The sequence below is a fragment of the Phytophthora ramorum genome, assembly GCF_020800215.1.
Source record: "Phytophthora ramorum isolate Pr-102 chromosome Unknown Phyram_PR-102_s0005, whole genome shotgun sequence".
NCBI classification, from domain to species: domain Eukaryota; phylum Oomycota; class Peronosporomycetes; order Peronosporales; family Peronosporaceae; genus Phytophthora; species Phytophthora ramorum.
The window spans coordinates 3,071,952-3,090,508 of record NW_027150651.1 but is presented as its reverse complement, the minus strand read 5'-3'; the positions used below and the strand labels follow the sequence as shown (position 1 = coordinate 3,090,508).

Here is an 18,557-nt window from a genome sequence, read left to right as displayed (position 1 = left end):
CCGACCTCGACCTTTACGTTCGAGGTCGTCTGCGCAACCTCCGCGAGCTGACCCTTCAACAAGCTCAGCTCCTGACGCAGAGCAGCGAACTGCGACGCTTGGAGGCGTTCAACAGCCTCCAAGCGAGACTCAAGGTTTGGTTGACCAAACCCGGGGCGTCTTCCCGCCGCCCCCACCCCCGTTGTGAGACGCACGCGGGGCAACTCGCTGGATCGTCCAGCGAATTGTTGGTCATCGGAACCAGACCCGAGGTCCGGTTCATTTTCGTATTCGTTGGAGAGAATTTCCTCCCCAACACGATACGTGGGAATCACGGAATGTCCTGATGGAGGACATTCCGGAAATGGTGACGGCATACGAAGGACACCACCTCCACCTCCGCCGAAGGGCGTAAAACTTGGTCGAGCGCTGTAGTCACCTACAGCACTCGAATAAGTGCTGCGAATATCCGCAGCACTAGAAGACGCCTGCGCCTGGAAACTGGCGGGCAGGGTCTTGAGGTCGTCAGGTACACACATGGACGTGTACCCGTTGACGTCCCGCTCGGTGATGCGTACTGCTCCAGGGTAGCAGTACTCACAAGCAGTGTCATAAGGCACTGCGCAAGGAAGTCCAATACCGACTGCACCATGGTGCAGTCGTTCAAGTTTACCACGCTTCGAGAACTTCTCGTAGCGCTCCCGCGCCAGGCTAATCCGGTCGCGATAGCCAGCGGGGTTCTTGTTGAAGTTTTCAACAAAGGCACTCCAACTTTGACAAAGTGCCTGCCACTCGGGCACTTTGCTTCTGCGAGAAGTCTTCTTGCTCGCAAACCATCGGAGCTCGTGGAAGAGCCCGATGTAATAGTCGCGCCTTTGGTTCGTCATCGGATCAAAGTGCAATCGCTTCGCGACGTCATCGTCAACGATGGAGTTGCACGAATACAGCGCGTACAGATTCGGTGGCACGGTTGCACCGAATCGGCCGCTGATCTCAAATTGAGACGGCATCCACGGCTCGCGCACTGGCTCAGTGCGCGAGGCCGCAACAACAGCGGATGGAGCGGAGTCAACTCCATCCCGCGGAGTCGTTAAGGCTCCAGCGGCAGCGAGCGGTGTTCCACTGCCGCTGCGCGAACGCTTTGAGTCCGAAGCGTTCGAGTCGTCCTCGCGTGGACGACGCAGACCCACATTGGGGTCAGTGTGGCCCGGAGACAAGGTATCCTTGTCTCCTTCGAGTTCCCCCTCCTCGACTTCGCTTCCATAGTCGAGGGGAACTCCCTAGAGTAGATGCCCACACCAGTCTCGACAGCAATGATCTTGCCTGTCTTGTTCCGGATGGCATGTTTCTCATGCCATCTCGAGTGGTATCCAGCAACAGAGAGGTGACTCTCTGTTGCCGCGCTTGTCGACATCGCCGTCGAAGCGATGTCAGTAGCGGTCGTGGCTGAGGCAGCGGCCGTCGTCGTCTCCAAGGCGACGACAGAGAAGCGGCCGGCGTCTTAGACGAAGACGTCGTTGGCGTGCTCATTGGGAATGAGCACGTGTTCTCCCGAAGAAAATACGGATTGACGTGTCGAGACCGGCACGTCAAATCCTAACGGGGGGATGGTGTAGCGGGGCTACACATTCGGGTCACCTCCTACCTTAGTGCAACATGCACTAAAGAATACATCCAGGTGACCACTCCACAGGGTGGTCCACATTCATAGCAAAAGGCATATGACTGGTAGAAAGTAACATCTTTCTACCAATGAGAGTCATTCAATAGATAGGGATTCTGCCAGCCATCCAATGGCAGAACCTCTCATTAGAAATATCAGTTTTAGGAGGAGACCCCATTTACAATCAATACAGTTCTCATTTGGCACCAAAGCTATCGCTCGGTTCCTTTATCTAGGTTTAAGTATACTTGCGGATACAAGTATACTGAACTTAAGTCAATTACTCCAACGCTTCCTCATACACGTGCGCACACGTGTAAGCTTAAGTAGCGGGTCTAAGCAGACCCATTACACAAGTTGTTGAAATAGTACCGCACTGTGTCCTCGTTGGAGCACTCTGCACGCTTTGCGTCGAGGATCTGCCTTCCAGTAGGAAATCGTGTCACTGTGCCTCTTGGTCCACCGCTGGACCCACTTGATGCCAGGGAAGTTGTCCGGAACGGGCTTCAGCGACGTTGTCAGCGCTGCTTGGCGCACAAGATCTCGAAACTGCGCAGTCCCAATGCACATACCTGTCACCGCGTGGTACTCAATGGCTTCGGTCAGCCCGGCGTCAGCTTCGTCCGAGATGTACACTAGCTGGGGGCCACGTATGCAGGAGATCGACACTACGTCGCGAATTCGAAGACGAAGCGACTCGCGGATCACTCCAAAATCCTCGGCTGCTTCGCGAATGTATATGCCAGCATCAACGGCGTCGATAGCATGCTGGTAGCGCTCAGTCATGGGCACTTCGGAGTTATCGGGGTAGAAGAGCTGCAGCATTTTGGTCGGAGGATGGCGAATGTCTCGGGGGATCTAACTTTCATAAAATGGCTAACTCAGGCATGGGCGAGAACTTAGAATGCGCGGGGAGCTCTCCTCTTCCTCACCTGGGAATCTGGTGCTGGTAAGACACATTTTGTGGGTGTTATGAATGGCTGGACACAAGGGCTTGTTTTGCATATTGACTTGGTTTTGTATACTTCTCCAAAACCATAATCATGTCCAGACCATCAACATGTCTGGCGCGGATACGGCAAATGTTGCATTTCGGTCGCAATATTTGAAGATAAAACTGGCCAACCTCAACAGAAGAAATTTTCCGGTGCGACCTGAAGTGTTTCTTGACGAAAGATTTTGCAACTTACACCACGTTGCTAATCTGTCTTTGGTGGACCTGGACAAAATACGTTTCACCAAGAGTGGGCGAGCCCAAAGGTATTGTTTCACTTCTGCTTATTTATTTTATTTTGCTTTTATTTAATCTTAACGTTGCTGCAAAAAAAAAAATGTATTACAGCCGCTGGTGAAATTCGCAGAGAAAAATATGGAATTATAGGGGAGCTGATCAAGGAATCACAAGAAGTTTGGCAATCCAACTTAAAAGGAAAGCACGATGGTGATTACCACGGAAACTTCAACACTGAACAGTTTGAAAAGTAGTTCAAAATTCTGAGTGCTGTATTGGCGTCAAAGGGTGGTCCTTGCAATATTCACATGGACAGCGCCAGTTATCACAAGCACCAGACAAATGCTGCCCCAAATTCCAAGACCCTGAAAGCAGACATTCACACTTGGCTCGAAAAAAAAGGCATTTACAATTTTATTATTTTGATATAATTGATGTGTTGATACAAATAACGGCAAATGTTAGAAATCTGGTACGACACAAACTACACAAAAGCGGAGTTGTTAATGCTGGTACGCGCTAACAAGCCCACAGCGATCTATAGAGCAACAGATATCGCTACATCCTGTGGGTATTTGGTATACTACACTACCCGGAGCTCCAACCCATTGAGCTTATTTGTGCCCACATCAAGGGCCAGATTGCCGACGATCCGGCGTCTGACATGACCGAGTTGCGACGAATATTCGACGCTGGCTTCGCTTCATTAATCTCGGAAATCTGGACTAACGCCTATAAGCATGCACAAAAGTATGAAGCAGATTATATGGAGGCGGTGGAGCTGTGCGAGCTCATGTCGACCGGAGATGAGAGCGAAAACGACTCTGGAGATGATAGTGACTGAGAGTAAGCAAGTGACCCGAAGACTTGTCTTTACTCATAATATATTCTCTTTGAAGATTTATTTTAACAGGCACCCCATCTTTTTAACGATCTGCGGTAATATACTGCGTATTTTCTGGTCTGATTGTGCATCTTCAGCCGTTTTCCTCGTTCTAGCCAATCTCAACAATGAATAACGCCTACGTGGCAGGTTGCAATTGCAAACAATATTGTAACATAAAGTAGCTCCCGTCAGTAGCCTAAATGAAGGGGAAGGACTCAAAACCCCGTAAATATAGATGTCAAATTCGGAATCTGCGCCCGGTTTTACCCCTTATATCTAACTATCGTTATAGGTTTTGTCACAAAAAAAGACCGTTAATGTGGCTCAAAGTCCGTCCAAGGTTCGCTGGCCGGGACAATAGGCGTGCAGGACCTCAGACATCTTGTAGCAGTCGATCAATTGTTGCAATTTTAACGCTAGGGCTGATTCTTCACGACCAGCCTCTATAAGTAGCTCGCTGTCGTTCGAATCTGGAAACGCAGCTGCTGGTTTTCCTTCTCCTCACCTGCTAACTGAGTCCTGAGGTCGCTTTCTCTCTCTCTGTATTAACCAGGCCCTGTGTTAGGTTTTCCACTTAACCCTCCATGTTCCCAACTTGCTCTTGATGGAGAGTATCCACTCTAGCCAACTCATCTTCCCATTCAGCAGTCGTCCTCACACATCTGTTGTGACGAACAAACAGCACCTTGCACAGAGAAAGTGCTAGAGAGTGTAAGCTCTCGGTGAACAACAAGCTCACGGTTCCCGGTCTAAGGGAACCGACTACGACTTAGGCGGTAGGTTTAAAGACTGACTATATTTTATAGGTGAGCCAAGCTTGATCCTTACAAACTCTAAGTCAACTATAGTAAAAGCTAAAACAAGTGCCCAATGGTTGGCTCACCACCCGTACCAAGGGCACTAAAGAGGGATATCCCGTCACTCTTTATGTAACATGGGTACACGTCGGTGTACCCCGTTACATCTGCCAGCTTCGGTTGCGCGCTACTCCATCAGCGTTTCCCTCAATTCAGCAACGATATCCTTTTCCATGGCAGCTGGCATTTGTGCGTGGTTGTCAAACGTGCTAAAATGGCAACTTTTAGACATACGAACGTAGTCAACTGGTCCTCCCCGTTTCGAGCGGCCTTCTAGCAGTTTGGAAAGATAATCTTCTGCGAAGCAGAAAGTCGGTACGGGTTTGACAGCAATCGTCTAGGGTATTGCCTCCTCCCTTGCTTCTCACGGCGCTGTTTAAGTCGCAAAGCAACACACACACTTGTTTTACCTCCGCCTTCGTTAGCTCGAGGATAGCTGGCGAGGATACTGGATGGATCATATCTGTATCGTTTTTGTTGCAACTGCTTTGTGAATTAGTGGTTTTGTTGACATCTTCATTGACGTGACACCTTCACTAGCCCTCCTTGAAGATTTGTGTTTGCTCACGACATCTGTGTTTTGCTTCGTGCCCTGGCCCTCGACTGTCCACGAGACGCTTGCGCTTCACCATAACGCAGGATATGCCCGAGAACCCCGCTTTGTGTTGTTGCCACTGCAAAGGTCCAAGGAAAATGTGTTAGTAAAATTTCTAGTGTAAAAAGAAACGTAAAATTTACTTTTTACGCAACTTGCAATTAAAATCCACTTGTGACAGCTGAACAGGATTGGTAGTGTAGTCATATAATAGTAAAAGTGGGTAATACTGTTGAGCTGATCAACAAACGCGGATGACGTCAGTGACACGCTAGCGACAACAAAGCAAGACGGCAGCAGGCAGAATAGCAGCAGAGGACAGCATCAACAGGGGACAACGACAGCAGGACAACACGGGTCTCTAGCGGGCTGGTGACGAACGGGTCGACCCACTAAGAGATCGCATTCATCTAGCCGCAGAAGGTTGCGCGACCGATAAGCCGCGAAGAGGAGGAATGACCAATACCACATACAGCAAGGACAGCAGGACCAGAGACGAGGCGATATGGACGACGAATGTACGTCAGCGCGGGCCGCGATTGGCCAGAAGTAGGAGTAGAGAGAGCTGCTCAATTCTCAATCCGCTGCGAAGTGAGGGGAACTACCAGAGATAACGTCTACGCACTGAAAGGTGTCGTGAGTGAGCAGTAATATAGAAGCGAGCCATCGTTCGGAAATGAGGACGTGAAGCACCGATTGCTAAGGGTAGGCACAGCAGAGACGAGGTCCGGAGTGTGTGAAGTAGATCACGGGTATCAAAGCCCCGTTGGTTGTGCGCGGTATCTGCAGACTGACAACAGGTTATTTGGCAGTCAAAAAGGGTACCTGAATTCCCACGGGTAGAATAGCCCCGCCGACGGAGTACCCTGAGCAACCGTAGGATAGCCAGAGTGAAGATCTCCGGACTACGTCATCACCTGAGCACCACGAGGACAGTGGACACCTGTAGCGGGGCTACACAGTCAGTTCACCTCCTACGTTAGTGCAACACGCACTAATGGATACACTCAGGTTGACCACTTTACAGAGTGGTCCACATTCATAGCAAAGAGATATGACTGACGCACTAGTAGCAACATTTTTCTACCAATGAGAGTCATTTATTAGATAGGGATTCTGCCAGCCATCCGATGGCAGAACCCCTCATTAGAAATATCAATTTTAGGAGGAAACCCAGTTAACAATTAATTCAGTTCTCATTTTACACCAAAGGTATCGTTCAGTCCCTTTATTTAGGTTTAATTATACTTGTGAATACAAATAAACTTAATCTAAGTTAAATACTCCTACGCTTCCTCACGCACGTGCGCACACGTGTAAGCTAAAGTAATGGGTCTAAGCAGACCCACTACAACACCGACGATCGTGCGTGTGTGTACGTGTAGGGGTTAGCCGTGAATATTGATCAGTCGCTGGACATTGCCACCGGGCACCTGTCTTGAAGCTAGAGATAAGACCTGGCACGGTACGGGGTGAGTTGCATAGCCGGCCTGGAGCATTACTGAAGGGTGCTGTTTAGCCTTCCACTTATTAAAGTCTGCGACTTTCTCTGCTGATGTATATGGAGGCATTACGACCAACTGAATGTGACGGATCATCTCGTTCACTATCGCGTGGTTTGGCTGGAAGTGCTCTAGGTATTTTCTCGTGATTTTCTCAGTCAGCGTGAGGCCCTCCAAGCTCTCGTTGCCCTTGATAGAGCAACATACAGAGTTTGTTTCGGCGATCCAGTTCTACGATCCAGTGATGTTATGACAACTCCGCCATGACAGGTCTGGCCTTGTAATTTGTCCGCCGTGCAAGCAAAAGCGGACACCACCGCAAATTGATCAACAGTGACAGTTGCTTGAGTAAGGTTCAGGATCTGTTTTAGCTGAAGGCATGTGTGTAGGGGTGGCAGCCCAATCACACCGTAAGGAAACCCAGCCTCCAGCGTTCTGTGACAACCACGAAGTTTGATCAGCAATAACTCCGGATGCTGCAGTAATCTATGAATTGCAACGCCGTCCACGCTGTAAAGTGTGAACTCGAGCTCGTCGGGTGGAGGATACATCCCCACTATAGTACCTGTGACACCGTTTGCAATGATGTCAGCTTCGAGAAGCTTAGGGTGCTAACGCGTAGCCATCCCCGACATGCCAATGTAACATAGCAACTTCATCGGGACATGATTTGTGATATCGTCATTTGCATTCGCGAGGTTGCTGACTATTATTTTGGAACGTGACGTCGGTAATGCCATGATTTCATATACCGCCACCTATCGAATTTGAGCCATTTTTAAAAGCATTAGGTGGTTTATTGCACACCGAAGCTTGTTCGTACAAACGACAACGGGGCGATAATATTCATCAACAGTCTGCACCGACGGCACTTCCACTTGACTTACAGGTTGTACACGTGAATTCAAGAGTTCAGGGTGCTCGTCTGAAACCCGGCCCCATCGAAGGTTATCGAGGATATGCGCATACACAGGATCTAATCGCGCCCGCATGTATTTAGTTAGAAATACGACAATGTTGATAGCTGAATAGAGAGCGTAACCAGCATGACATGGCCGATTAGCAGAACAAGAAGGAATTGGGTAACCTATATATCCACAACAAAGCATAATTAGTTGCTCGCTTCACTGGTTGGGCATATCAAACCACCGCCAAACTCACATGGAATTTCTCTCACTGGTGGAAGCTGAAGAAAATCACTAATGAGTAGTACGTGCTTGCCCCCCCCCCCCCCCCCCCCCCCCCCATGAACTTCTGGGGACTCGTTGACACTGAGCAAGACACAGTATCATCGCCACCTAGAAGCGCTTGGTGCGTAATTGAAATTTCATCAAAAGTATCAACACAACGCGACTAAATCGGGCCTTCATTTTAATTGAAGGAGCCGTATTAGGGTCGGCTCAATTTAGCTGCATATTTCAGATACCGTGTGTAGTTTTGCCATGAATGTTAGTTGCCACAGCGCTTGTAAAGGCTTCCAAAGTACTAGCATACAATGCACTGTTCCTGTCCACACTGGCCTTCATCGCGAAGTTGCAGGACGCTCCCGAATCAATCAGGACTGTCAACGGCTCGTCATATCCCTTAACGTTGGCTGTGACAACCACGAGGTTAGTCCGCGCGGCGGCCACGGAGAGACACAGAAGTGTCGTCCCTGGGACTTGCTCCTCGGGAGTTGGAGGTGGCAGAGCTACCGACCTCAAAGAGGAGCGATGTTTCCCAGCAGGCCGTCCCGCACCTACTGGGAGTCGCCGTTTTCGAACACCGCAAACTCGATCATGTTTAGCGACAGAAAGGCCTTGCCGCGATCCGTCTTCCACGGATTCGTAGGGCAATTCCGACGGAAATGACCAAGCTGGTTACAGTGAAAACCGCGACAACTCGCGCGTTGATTGCGCTGGGTACGAGCCGACTCGGTCGACGAGATCTCCATAGGAGTGGGACCTTCCGTTGCTTCTGCGCGCCCCGCGTAACCCTGGACCGAGCGCACGCAACGATCTTCCTGTATGGTGATGTGCACCGCATCGTTGAACGTCTTCGGCTGAATGCGGAAGAGCTCAGGCTGAACCGGACCCGGACGGACGCCGTCCATGAAGACCGTCACCTTAACGTCCTCAGAAAGGGGAGCACCTGCCATGGCAGCCTCGAGATTCTGTAGCTCCATGACGTAGTCTTGAAGCGTACGCTTTCCTTGCTTGCACCGCAAAATGAGTGACTGATAATGGTAGGCCATATTGGCCTGGAGGAAAGTCGAACGCAGCTCTTGTTCCATGAACGCCCATGAGGTGAACTACCCCGTAGACGACGTCTCTCGTGTCATCGCCCATGCGCGCGCACACCCTCCCAGATTGGAAAGCGCGAAGGCAACTTGGGCTCTTTACTGTAGATCTGCCCAGCTCTATCTCGATCTCACGAATCCAGAAGACAAGACTGTCTGCTTCTTTGTCGTCAAACGTCGGTACCAACATCCTGATGGACTTCGTAGTTCCTTGTCGCACCGCGTATGAAGCAGGCCCCAAAGGGTTTGCTTGCGCCACACTCTGTGCCTCAGCTCCATCGCCGCGTGAGCTTCTTTCTGCGCCGCAGTACTCATGTGGGCAATCGGCGACGACTCGTACTTATCGAAGCGTTCCACGCGTTACCTCTGCTGCTCCGCAGGAAGGTTAGGGAATCCAGCAAACGCTGTGTGGTGGAACGGTCTCTCAGAAATCGCTTATTGGAGGGCTCGGTCGACACACAAAGCGTACTTCATACACTGTACGTCGCGTGCGGTGCGCAGAATCCCTGGGTTCTTGACTAACGTGATTTCTTGGGATGAAGGTTTTACGCTTGTATAGTTAGGGTCTTCAGCGGGGTTGGTGTCTGCGTAGAAACCTTCACGCGACGTCGGGGTCTTGTAAGTCGTAGCGTCTCTCAATAGACGTGACTTCTTCTCCGTAGAGGGTGTGCTATTCCTTGGTTATTTTCGGGATCGACGAGTTACTATTCCTGCCCTTGTGGGACTTTGTTGTTATACCTGCCCTCGCGGGACTTGAGTTTGACGTGCCTTCCCGTCAGACACGGGTTGAGACCACAACAAGTCTTCCTCGATCTACTGAAGCACGCAATGTACTTCCCAGAAGCGGACGAGGAGAGACTTAGTGTCCAAGGAGGTGTATTGCTTTGCCTGTGTTCATGCCTTCTGATTCGTGACTCCATCCTATACTGGGTTTCTAAGACGTGCCCTTCCTTTGAGTTTCTTTTGGCTTACCATCAGGTTACTCCTCAAATGATGCCGTGTTTCCCATCTTGCGTCTCTCTCGAATCTGCGATCTTATTGTTGTGTCTGTTCTGCGCCGACTCTTTGCGATCTGATTCGTCGTTGGGTCGTTTCGTCGAGAGTCGGACGTCGATCCGTCAACCATTGAATGTATTGCATCCGTCCCACATCGAACGAGTTGCGCACGTCGAACATTGAACGGACTGTATAGATTGAGCATCGGACGAATTGCGTACGTCGAGCATCGAACTGATTGTATACGTCGCCCGGCGTCCTGTCCCAGATGGAACATTCCTAGAACGTTCACGATGGATGGCCTTGCCTCGCTTCACCAATCTTCAAGTCGCCTCACTTCACTACAGCTGCTTCGCCTAAGAGACTAACCATCATCTCCAGCGTAGTCCAGTGGGCATCTGAAAACTGAGGAAAGTCCTGAGCCTGCTCTCTGAGCCTTCCATACTCAGAGAGATCTTGATTGTAGCTGTAGCGGGGCTACACATTCGGTTCACCTCCTACCTTAGTGCAACATGCACTAAGGCATACATTCAGGTGACCACCACAGGGTGGTCCACATTCATAGCAAAAGGCATATGACTGGTAGAAAGTAATACCTTTCTACCAATGAGAGTCATTCAATAGATATGGATTCTGCCAGCCATCCAATGGCAGAACCTCTCATTATAAATATCAGTTTTAGGAGGAAACCCCATTTACAATCAATACAGTTCTCATTTACCACCAAAGCTTTCGTTTGGTTCATTTATCTAGGTTTCAGTATACTTGCGGATACAAGTATACTGAACTTAAGTCAATTACTCCAACGCTTCCTCCTACACGTGCGCACACGTGTAAGCTTAAGTAGTGGGTCTAAGCAGACCCATTACAGTAGCGATTCGCGCCGGTCGCGGGAGTGACTACTAGTGCTACCAGGTGTGACGGGGGTCATACGCACCTTAGCGTTGGAGGAAGCGTTAACGCGCTAACCACAACAGACGCCTGGCTTCTCTGCTATAAGCTTGCCTTCTTGTCGTTTTCGGGTACCGAGTACCAAACGATTTCGTTAGAGTTAATCTGTCTGTATTAATCTCACTTGTAAGGTTTTAACTACTGTAAACTATCTGCATACTGAACTCCTGTCTAAACTGACGTTCTTCCAAATGGGTGGCCCATTTGATCCTCTACGGCAAGTCCGATTCCGTATCTTGTGTAATGTACACCATCGCACTTTACGTACTGCAGGGTGCCACACACCAACTCGTGTGGAGTACGTACTCGTACATAATGTGCCCTGTGTAGACCACACCGAAGAACAATGGATCTCTCCCTTACGTAAGATATTTTGCTCGGCAACGGTGTAGGCCAGCATTACGGGTAGTACTCTTGGTAACTTCGATTCACAGCGACATCCAACGGTTGCAACAGATTGGTAAGTTTGGGCGGCACCAGCATCACAAAGATGTTATAGCGCTCCAAGCGCTTGGAGTCAGCCAGCTTGACGTAACAGCCGTAAGAATCAATCAGGTAGAGTACGGGCTCTCGAGAGGCTGCGTTACTTTGCGGGTACTGGGCATGTGGGAGAAGGATATCATCGTTCCACATCCCCGTATTGTTGACGTCTGCCAAGACGCCTGGTGGGCACTTCAGCTTCTGATTTAGCTTTGAGAACAAGAGGTGTGACTTCAAAAGTTCGCCATCGCCCGTGATGGCAAATGTTACGGTGAAGCGCTTGTGACTCGACCTTCCTGTGCGAAGCAGCGCCTCCCGAGAACCTCGCGTAGTTACCATACTTTTCGGTTCTGTTTCGAAGTAGCGAGGCATCCGGTCCATATTGATGATGTTTTTCAGTTGGATCGCATGCTTCGTAGTCTGGTGCTGCACCTATTGGATGAATGTGCGATAGATTTTAGCAGCGTCAGCAGGTAGTGACTGCGTCGTTTTTTGTCTGCGCGACACAAAGTTTCGGCGTGTTTTAAACCGCGCTAACCAACCCGACGACGCTTCAAACCCAGTAGCATCGGCACGGCAAAGCTGGCGGTAAATATTGCCAGCTTGGAGGTGGATGTAGGAGTCCATCGCGCGCAGGCCTTTTCTGTTTCGATGGGTAACCCATTCGAACAGCATGTCTTTCTGCTCGTGATGAACAGGACGACTCCCACCGCCAGTGAGCCGGCGAGAAGTACGAGTCGCAACACGATGATCACCCGAAGCCACAAGCATCTGTCCTTCTTGGACCTCCAGCCTCGGATCGTGCCTGGTGTGATCCCGTGTCGGACGCCGAAGGCGTGAAAGCCACTTCCTCGGGAGTTGGTCTCGTAGTCAGCCATAATGGCCAACTTTTCCGTGATGCTGTAGCTGCGACTGCTTGGCATGGCGTGAAGAGTTATTGAGCTCTCTTGTCGTTTCAGGTAAGGAGCTTGATTGAAAATGATGAATACAAGCGATGATGTGGGAGCTGGTTTAAATTAAATGGTAGGTAAGTAGATGACCGTGGACATTTCTAGAACGGGTGTATAAGCATTGGCCGTGGACCACTGCATGTGCCAGACCCTTATCGCGGTTCACGTCCTTATATTAGACTACGCGCTACGATCGAGGGTTTCATGTTTTTTTCTCACAGTAGATTTTTAATTAGTACGCTTATGTGTACTGTGCGGGGTAAGACGGTATCAAGAATACATCAATATCTAGTGCGGAAAACTTCACCCAAACGTGTTCTTCGCCTGGAGCAGCGGAGAGACCGGCAGCAATGCGTGGCGAGAATACGCTAACTCAGATGGAGGATTATCGCTTAAATAACGGTGTACACCGTCTTCGGCAGCGTCAATGCAAGGTGTGGTCGTACTACAAGCCGGTGGGAAAGACGAGAGTCGGGACCTCAACACACTTCTGTGCTGTGTGCTCGCGGGATAAACTTGGGTTGGTTACGCTATGCAACAAAGTACACGGTCACGCGAAGAACGAGGACTTTACGTGCTCGCAGATTTGGCACAGGGTGTGGAAAAATGGAGAATTTGCACCCAAGGCTGGTCGCATCCGATACAGAGGAATCGCTACAGAATAAGTCAGTAAAGCGCGTCGTAATACAATTGAGTCAGTTTTTCTATGATCGTTGCTATATTCCATCGGAACTCGTTGAGCGCACTTGCTTCGCTTGCGTTAGAGACGATTTACAATCGGTCAGCGCACTTACTGCGAGTGAGGCGATTGGGTTCCCCACGTTCGCGCTCAGCCGCTTGCTGATCTCGTAGTTGGTTCAGTACGCGTGGCCGCTGAAGTTGATTGTCAGCCTGTGTGCGCACGGCGTGGTTTGCAGGAGGATACATATCTAGCATGCAAATAATGAAGACTTGGAGTAGTGGATTGGTCCACTTTGGCTGGGCCAAGGAAGAAGTCAATGTGATGACCTGTTCTCGCATATACACCTCGCCGACATGAATTCATAAAAATCAGGATTTCAGGACTGAAGCTAACCTGTAGCGAGTGACGAAATGAAATGTGTCTCACAGCTCATCCTGTTAGCAGTGATTACTACCGAGGATCTTAGCTACAACCAATGCGCAAAAAGTACTTTTGTTTTGACTGGCCTCAACTATGGTATAATTTATCTATTACGATTATTTTATGCTGTTCGGAACAGGATAAGGCGTTTTCTTATCACGTCCATGCCACCCCTCCGCATTCTAAGGGTTAAGTCAGTAGCTTGACCTCCATTTAATATATTTAATTCTTCGTAGTCCTTCGAGTTCGTGAGCAAACATCGCTGTATGTATCAACCTATACTAGTATTATGTTTTGTGTTTTGACTTTATAATATTTTAATATCTTGTATTGTGAAAGCCATGCAGGATGTCCTATAAATTTGCAAATCAACTGATTTACAGCGTTATTAAGAAACGCAACTCCCGACTTGCTTTATATAAACTGGGGTCAACTTTGTAATGGGTCTCCTTAGACCCACTACTTAAGCTTACACGTGTGCGCACGTCTAGGAGGAAGCGTAGGAGTAATTTACTTAAGTTCTGTATACTTGTATCCACAAGTATACTTAAACCTAGATAAAAGAACCAAACGGAAGCTTTGGTGGTAAATGAGAACTGTATTGATTGTAAATGGGGTTTCCTCCTAAAACTGATATTTATAATGAGAGGTTCTGCCATTGGATGGCTGGCAGAACCCCTATCTATTGAATGACTCTCATTGGTAGAAAGGTGTTACTTTCTACCAGTCATATGCCTTTTGCTATGAATGTGGACCACCCTGTGGTGGTCACCTGAATGTGTGCCTTAGTGCATGTTGCACTAAGGTAGGAGGTGACCCGAATGTGTAGCCCCGCTACACCATCCCCCCGTTAGGATTTGACGTGCCGGTCTCGACACGTCAATCCGTATTTTCTTCGGGAGAACACGTGCTCATTCCCAATGAGCACGCCAACGACGTCTTCGTCTAAGACGCCGGCCGCTTCGGCAACAGCAAGTGCTGTCGTCGCCTCCAAGGCGACGACGGCCGCTGCCTCAGCCACGACCGCTACTGGCATCGCCTCGACGGCGATGCCGACAAGCGCGGCAACAGAGAGTCGCCTCTCTGTTGCTGGATACCACTCGAGATGGCATGAGAAACATGCCATCCGAAACAAGACAGGCAAGATCATTGCTGTCGAAACCGGAGTGGGTATCTACTCTCCGGGTGGAGAGGGAGTTCCCCTCGACTACGGAAGTGAAGTCGAGGAGGGGGAACTCGAAGGAGACAAGGACATCTTGTCTCCGGGCCACACTGACCCCAATGTGGGTCTGCGTCGTCCACGCGAGGACGACCCGAACGCTTCGAGCTCGAAGCGTTCGCGCAGCGGCAGTGGAACACCGCTCGCTGCCGCTGGAGCCTTGTCGACTCCGCGGGATGGAGATGACTCCACTCCATCCGCTGCTGTTGCGGCCTCGCGCACTGAACCAGTGCGTGAGCCGTGGATGCCGTCTCAGTCTGAGATCGGCAGCCGATTCGGTGCGACCGCGCCACCGAATCTGTACGCGCTGTACTCGTGCAACGCCATCGTTGACGATGACGTCGCGAAGCGAGTACACTTTGATCCGTTAACGAATCAAAGGCGCGACTACTACATCGGGCTCTTCCATGAGCTCCGATGGTTTGCGAGCAAGAAGACTTCTCGCAGAAGCAAAGTGCCCGAGTGGCAGGCACTTTGTCAAAGTTGGAGTGCCTTTGTTGAAAACTTCAACAAGAACCCCGCTGGCTATCGCGACCGGATTAGCCAGGCGCGGGAGCGCTACGAGAAATTCTCGAAGCGTGGTAAACTTGAACGACTGCACCATGGTGCAGTCGGTATCGGACTTCCTTGCGCAGTGCCTTACGACACTGCTTGTGAGTACTGCTACCCCGGAGCAGTACGCATCACTGAGCGGGACGTCAACGGGTACACGTCCATGTGTGTAACTGACGACCTCAAGACCCTGCGCGCCAGTTTTCAGGCGCAGGCGTCTTCTAGTGCTGCGGATAATCGCAGCACTTATCCGAGTGCTGTAGGCGACTACAGCGCTCGCCCAAGTTTTACGCCCTTCGGCGGAGGTGGCGGTGGCGGTCTTCGTACGCCGTCACCATTTCCGGAATGTCCTCCATCAGGACATTCCGTGATTCCCACGTATCGTGTTGGGGAGGAAATCCTCTTCAACGAATACGAAAATGAACCGGACCTCGGGTCTGGTTCCGATGACCAACAATTCGCTGGACGATCCAGCGAGTTGCCCCGCGTGCGTCTCACAACGGGGGTGGGGGCGGCGGGAAGACGCCCCGGGTTTGGTCAACCAAACCTTGAGTCTCGCTTGGAGGCTGTTGAACGCCTCCAAGCGTCGCAGTTCGCTGCTCTGCGTCAGGAGCTGAGCTTGTTGAAGGGTCAGCTCGCGGAGGTTGCGCAGACGACCTCGAACGTAAAGGTCGAGGTCGGGACGAGGCTCTCTGCCGCCCTGAAGCGCGTCGCCGCGCTCGAGAGCGCTTTGGCGAGTCACCAGACGTAGGTGACTCGTGCTGCACGTACGGCTTCAGTCGCCCAACGTAAAACTTTGGGTGCAGGCGCATGCTGGACGGTATGTCCAGTGTGTACGCGTTATCATGCTTCGCCAACACGGTGAATGGCCCAATGAAGCGCGGAGCAAGCAAGCTTGCTCCGAAATCGGAAACTGCATGTTTAGCTAGGTTCTGCGTAGCTAACAGAGCTAATGAACCAACTTTGAATTCATTTGTGTTTCCTCTTTTCAGTGTTATCGGCATTCAGCTTCTGTCGATCGACAGAAGCTGCTATTGCGTCCTGTACAAACCGAATTACGGCTTGTCGGCGCTGGACAAAGTCCATTGCATCCGAGCTGAACCCCTGGTTCAGTTCGTGCTCCTTGTTCGCAGCAGGCCCGGCCTGCGCGTGATGTTCGTTGTTGTTTAAAGTGTCTATGCCCGTCGTAGACACTGTGTTGTCGTCGCCATGACTGCGCGCAGTACGTTCGCGAGTCGTCACAGCTGATACATTGCTCGTATTAGCGTGCTTATCCGGCTGTTTTGAATTAACCGGATATCCTCCCCCACTTAAGGAAGGAGCTACCGCACCGAGTACGCTCGGTACGCGTGGGTGCCTCATGGCATTCACGTAGAACGGTGTGTGTCCTGTCGAGACATGCACCGAGTTGTTGATGGCGAACTCCGCCATCGGCAAGCAGTCGCTCCATTGATGGAACGAGTGCGCGTAGCTCTTCATGGTGTCAACCAGCACGCGGTTGACACGCTCTGTTTGTCCGTCGGTCTGCGGGTGATCCGCAGTCGACATGGACAACTGCGTCCCAAGAAGTGTAAACACTTCTTGCCAGAATCGCGCTGTAAAGCGCGGATCCCGATCCGACACGATGTCGAGTGGCATACCATGGTGTCTAAACACCATGTCGACAAACAGACATGCCGTCTGTTTGGCTGTCACCTCGGCTGGTACTGCAGCAAGATGCACCATCTTGCTGAAGCGGTCAACAAAGACCACAATACCAGTCCTCCGTTTGTTGTCTTGCGGAAGACCAAAAACAAAGTCCATTGAAATGGACTGCCAGCACTCCGACGGAGTCGGTAGTGATTGAAGCGGAGCCTGCGAGTTGGGCGCAGGCTTCACGCGCTGGCATACCTCGCAAGCACGAACGTACTTGCGTACCCACTTGTACTGGTGACTCCAATAGAAGTCACGCGTGAGAAGCAAATATGTCTTCTCACGGCCAGGATGTCCCGATGTCGGGGCATCGTGGTACTCGTACGTGATCTTGAGCTTCAGCTCATGATCATCCGGCACGACAATGCGATCTGCGTTGTCGTCGACTGCGCTGTAAAGCAGCAGATCATTGTGTACACGATAACGGTGTACACGGGCACGAAGGTGTTTGGCCAGCTTCTGACGAGACTTGTCAGAAGGTGTGGAGAAGTACTCCACCAATTGCTTCGCATCCGCATCATGTGCGTATGCGGCCTTCACTTCGTCCAGCAAGGACGACGAGGGTGTAGTCGTCCTGACGACGCCAACTGCGTTGGCGTCGGCCTCTTGCACCGCATAATCTGGTCGACGCGAAAGCGCGTCGGCCACGACATTCAACCTTCCAGGTTTGTACTCAACCTGGAAGTTGTATTCAGCAAAGAATGACAGCCACCGTGCCATTCTTTGTGATATGTGCGGCGACTTGATCGCCGTACGCAACGATGCGTGGTCGGTGTAGACCACGAATGGTCTACTCCCAAGTAGATACACTCGAAACTTTGCGAGTGCATACTTCATGGCAAGGAGTTCCTTGTCATGTACCGGGTAATTGCGCTCAGCTGGCTTCAGCTGACGCGATTGGTAGTAAACCACACGATCACGACCTTCGTGATCGAGTTGCATCAGTGCGCATCCGATCGCGAAATCGGATGCATCGCACACAACGTGGAATGGGCGATCTTGGTCGGCCACCGCCAAGATCGGCGCCTCAGTCAAGCCCTGCTTGACTGCTTCGAAGGCCTGCTGACAATCAGCAGTCCATTCCCATGCAGCCTCTTTCTTTAAGAGCTGCGACAGCGGGCGAATCTTGCCCGCGTAGTTGCTCACGTACTTGCACAAGTACGTGGCGAGTCCAAGGAACTGCCGCAGTTCCTTTACGTTTGAAGGCGTAGGCCATTCATTGATCACTCTGACCTTTCCTGGGTCAGGGCGTACGCCGTTCTTCCCCACGAGACACCCAAGTACGGGTATCTCGGTCGCCCCGAAGATACACTTCTTCAGGTTCGCGTAGAGCTTGTGCTTTCGCATGAGCTCAAGCAACTTGCGGAGATGCTCTGTATGCATCTCCACATCCGATTTACCATTCACAGCCCGGCTGTGAATGAACACGTCGTCAAAATAGCTCGGTGCGAAGTCGCGCACCGAGCGCAACAAGTGCGTGACGCACCTGTTGAACGTCGCTGGGGCGTTCTTTAGCCCCTGCGGCATCACGAGCCACTCCCAGAGCATGCCGCTCGGAGTGCTTACCGCCGTGAGAGGGATATCACTCTCACGCATGAGGATCTGATAGAACCCGTCTCTCAGA

At 50.9% G+C, this 18,557-nt stretch overlaps 1 protein-coding gene across 1 annotated transcript; it reads right to left on the bottom strand.

Moving 5' to 3' along the window:
• Positions 1-1,990: 1,990 nt before the first annotated feature.
• On the bottom strand, positions 1,991-2,467 carry KRP23_6721 (uncharacterized protein; the record flags this gene model as incomplete). Its single annotated transcript, XM_067891947.1, has 1 exon — positions 1,991-2,467. One exon carries the CDS (start codon positions 2,465-2,467, stop codon positions 1,991-1,993), a length of 477 nt encoding a protein of 158 aa, XP_067746255.1.
• Positions 2,468-18,557: the final 16,090 nt, after the last annotated feature.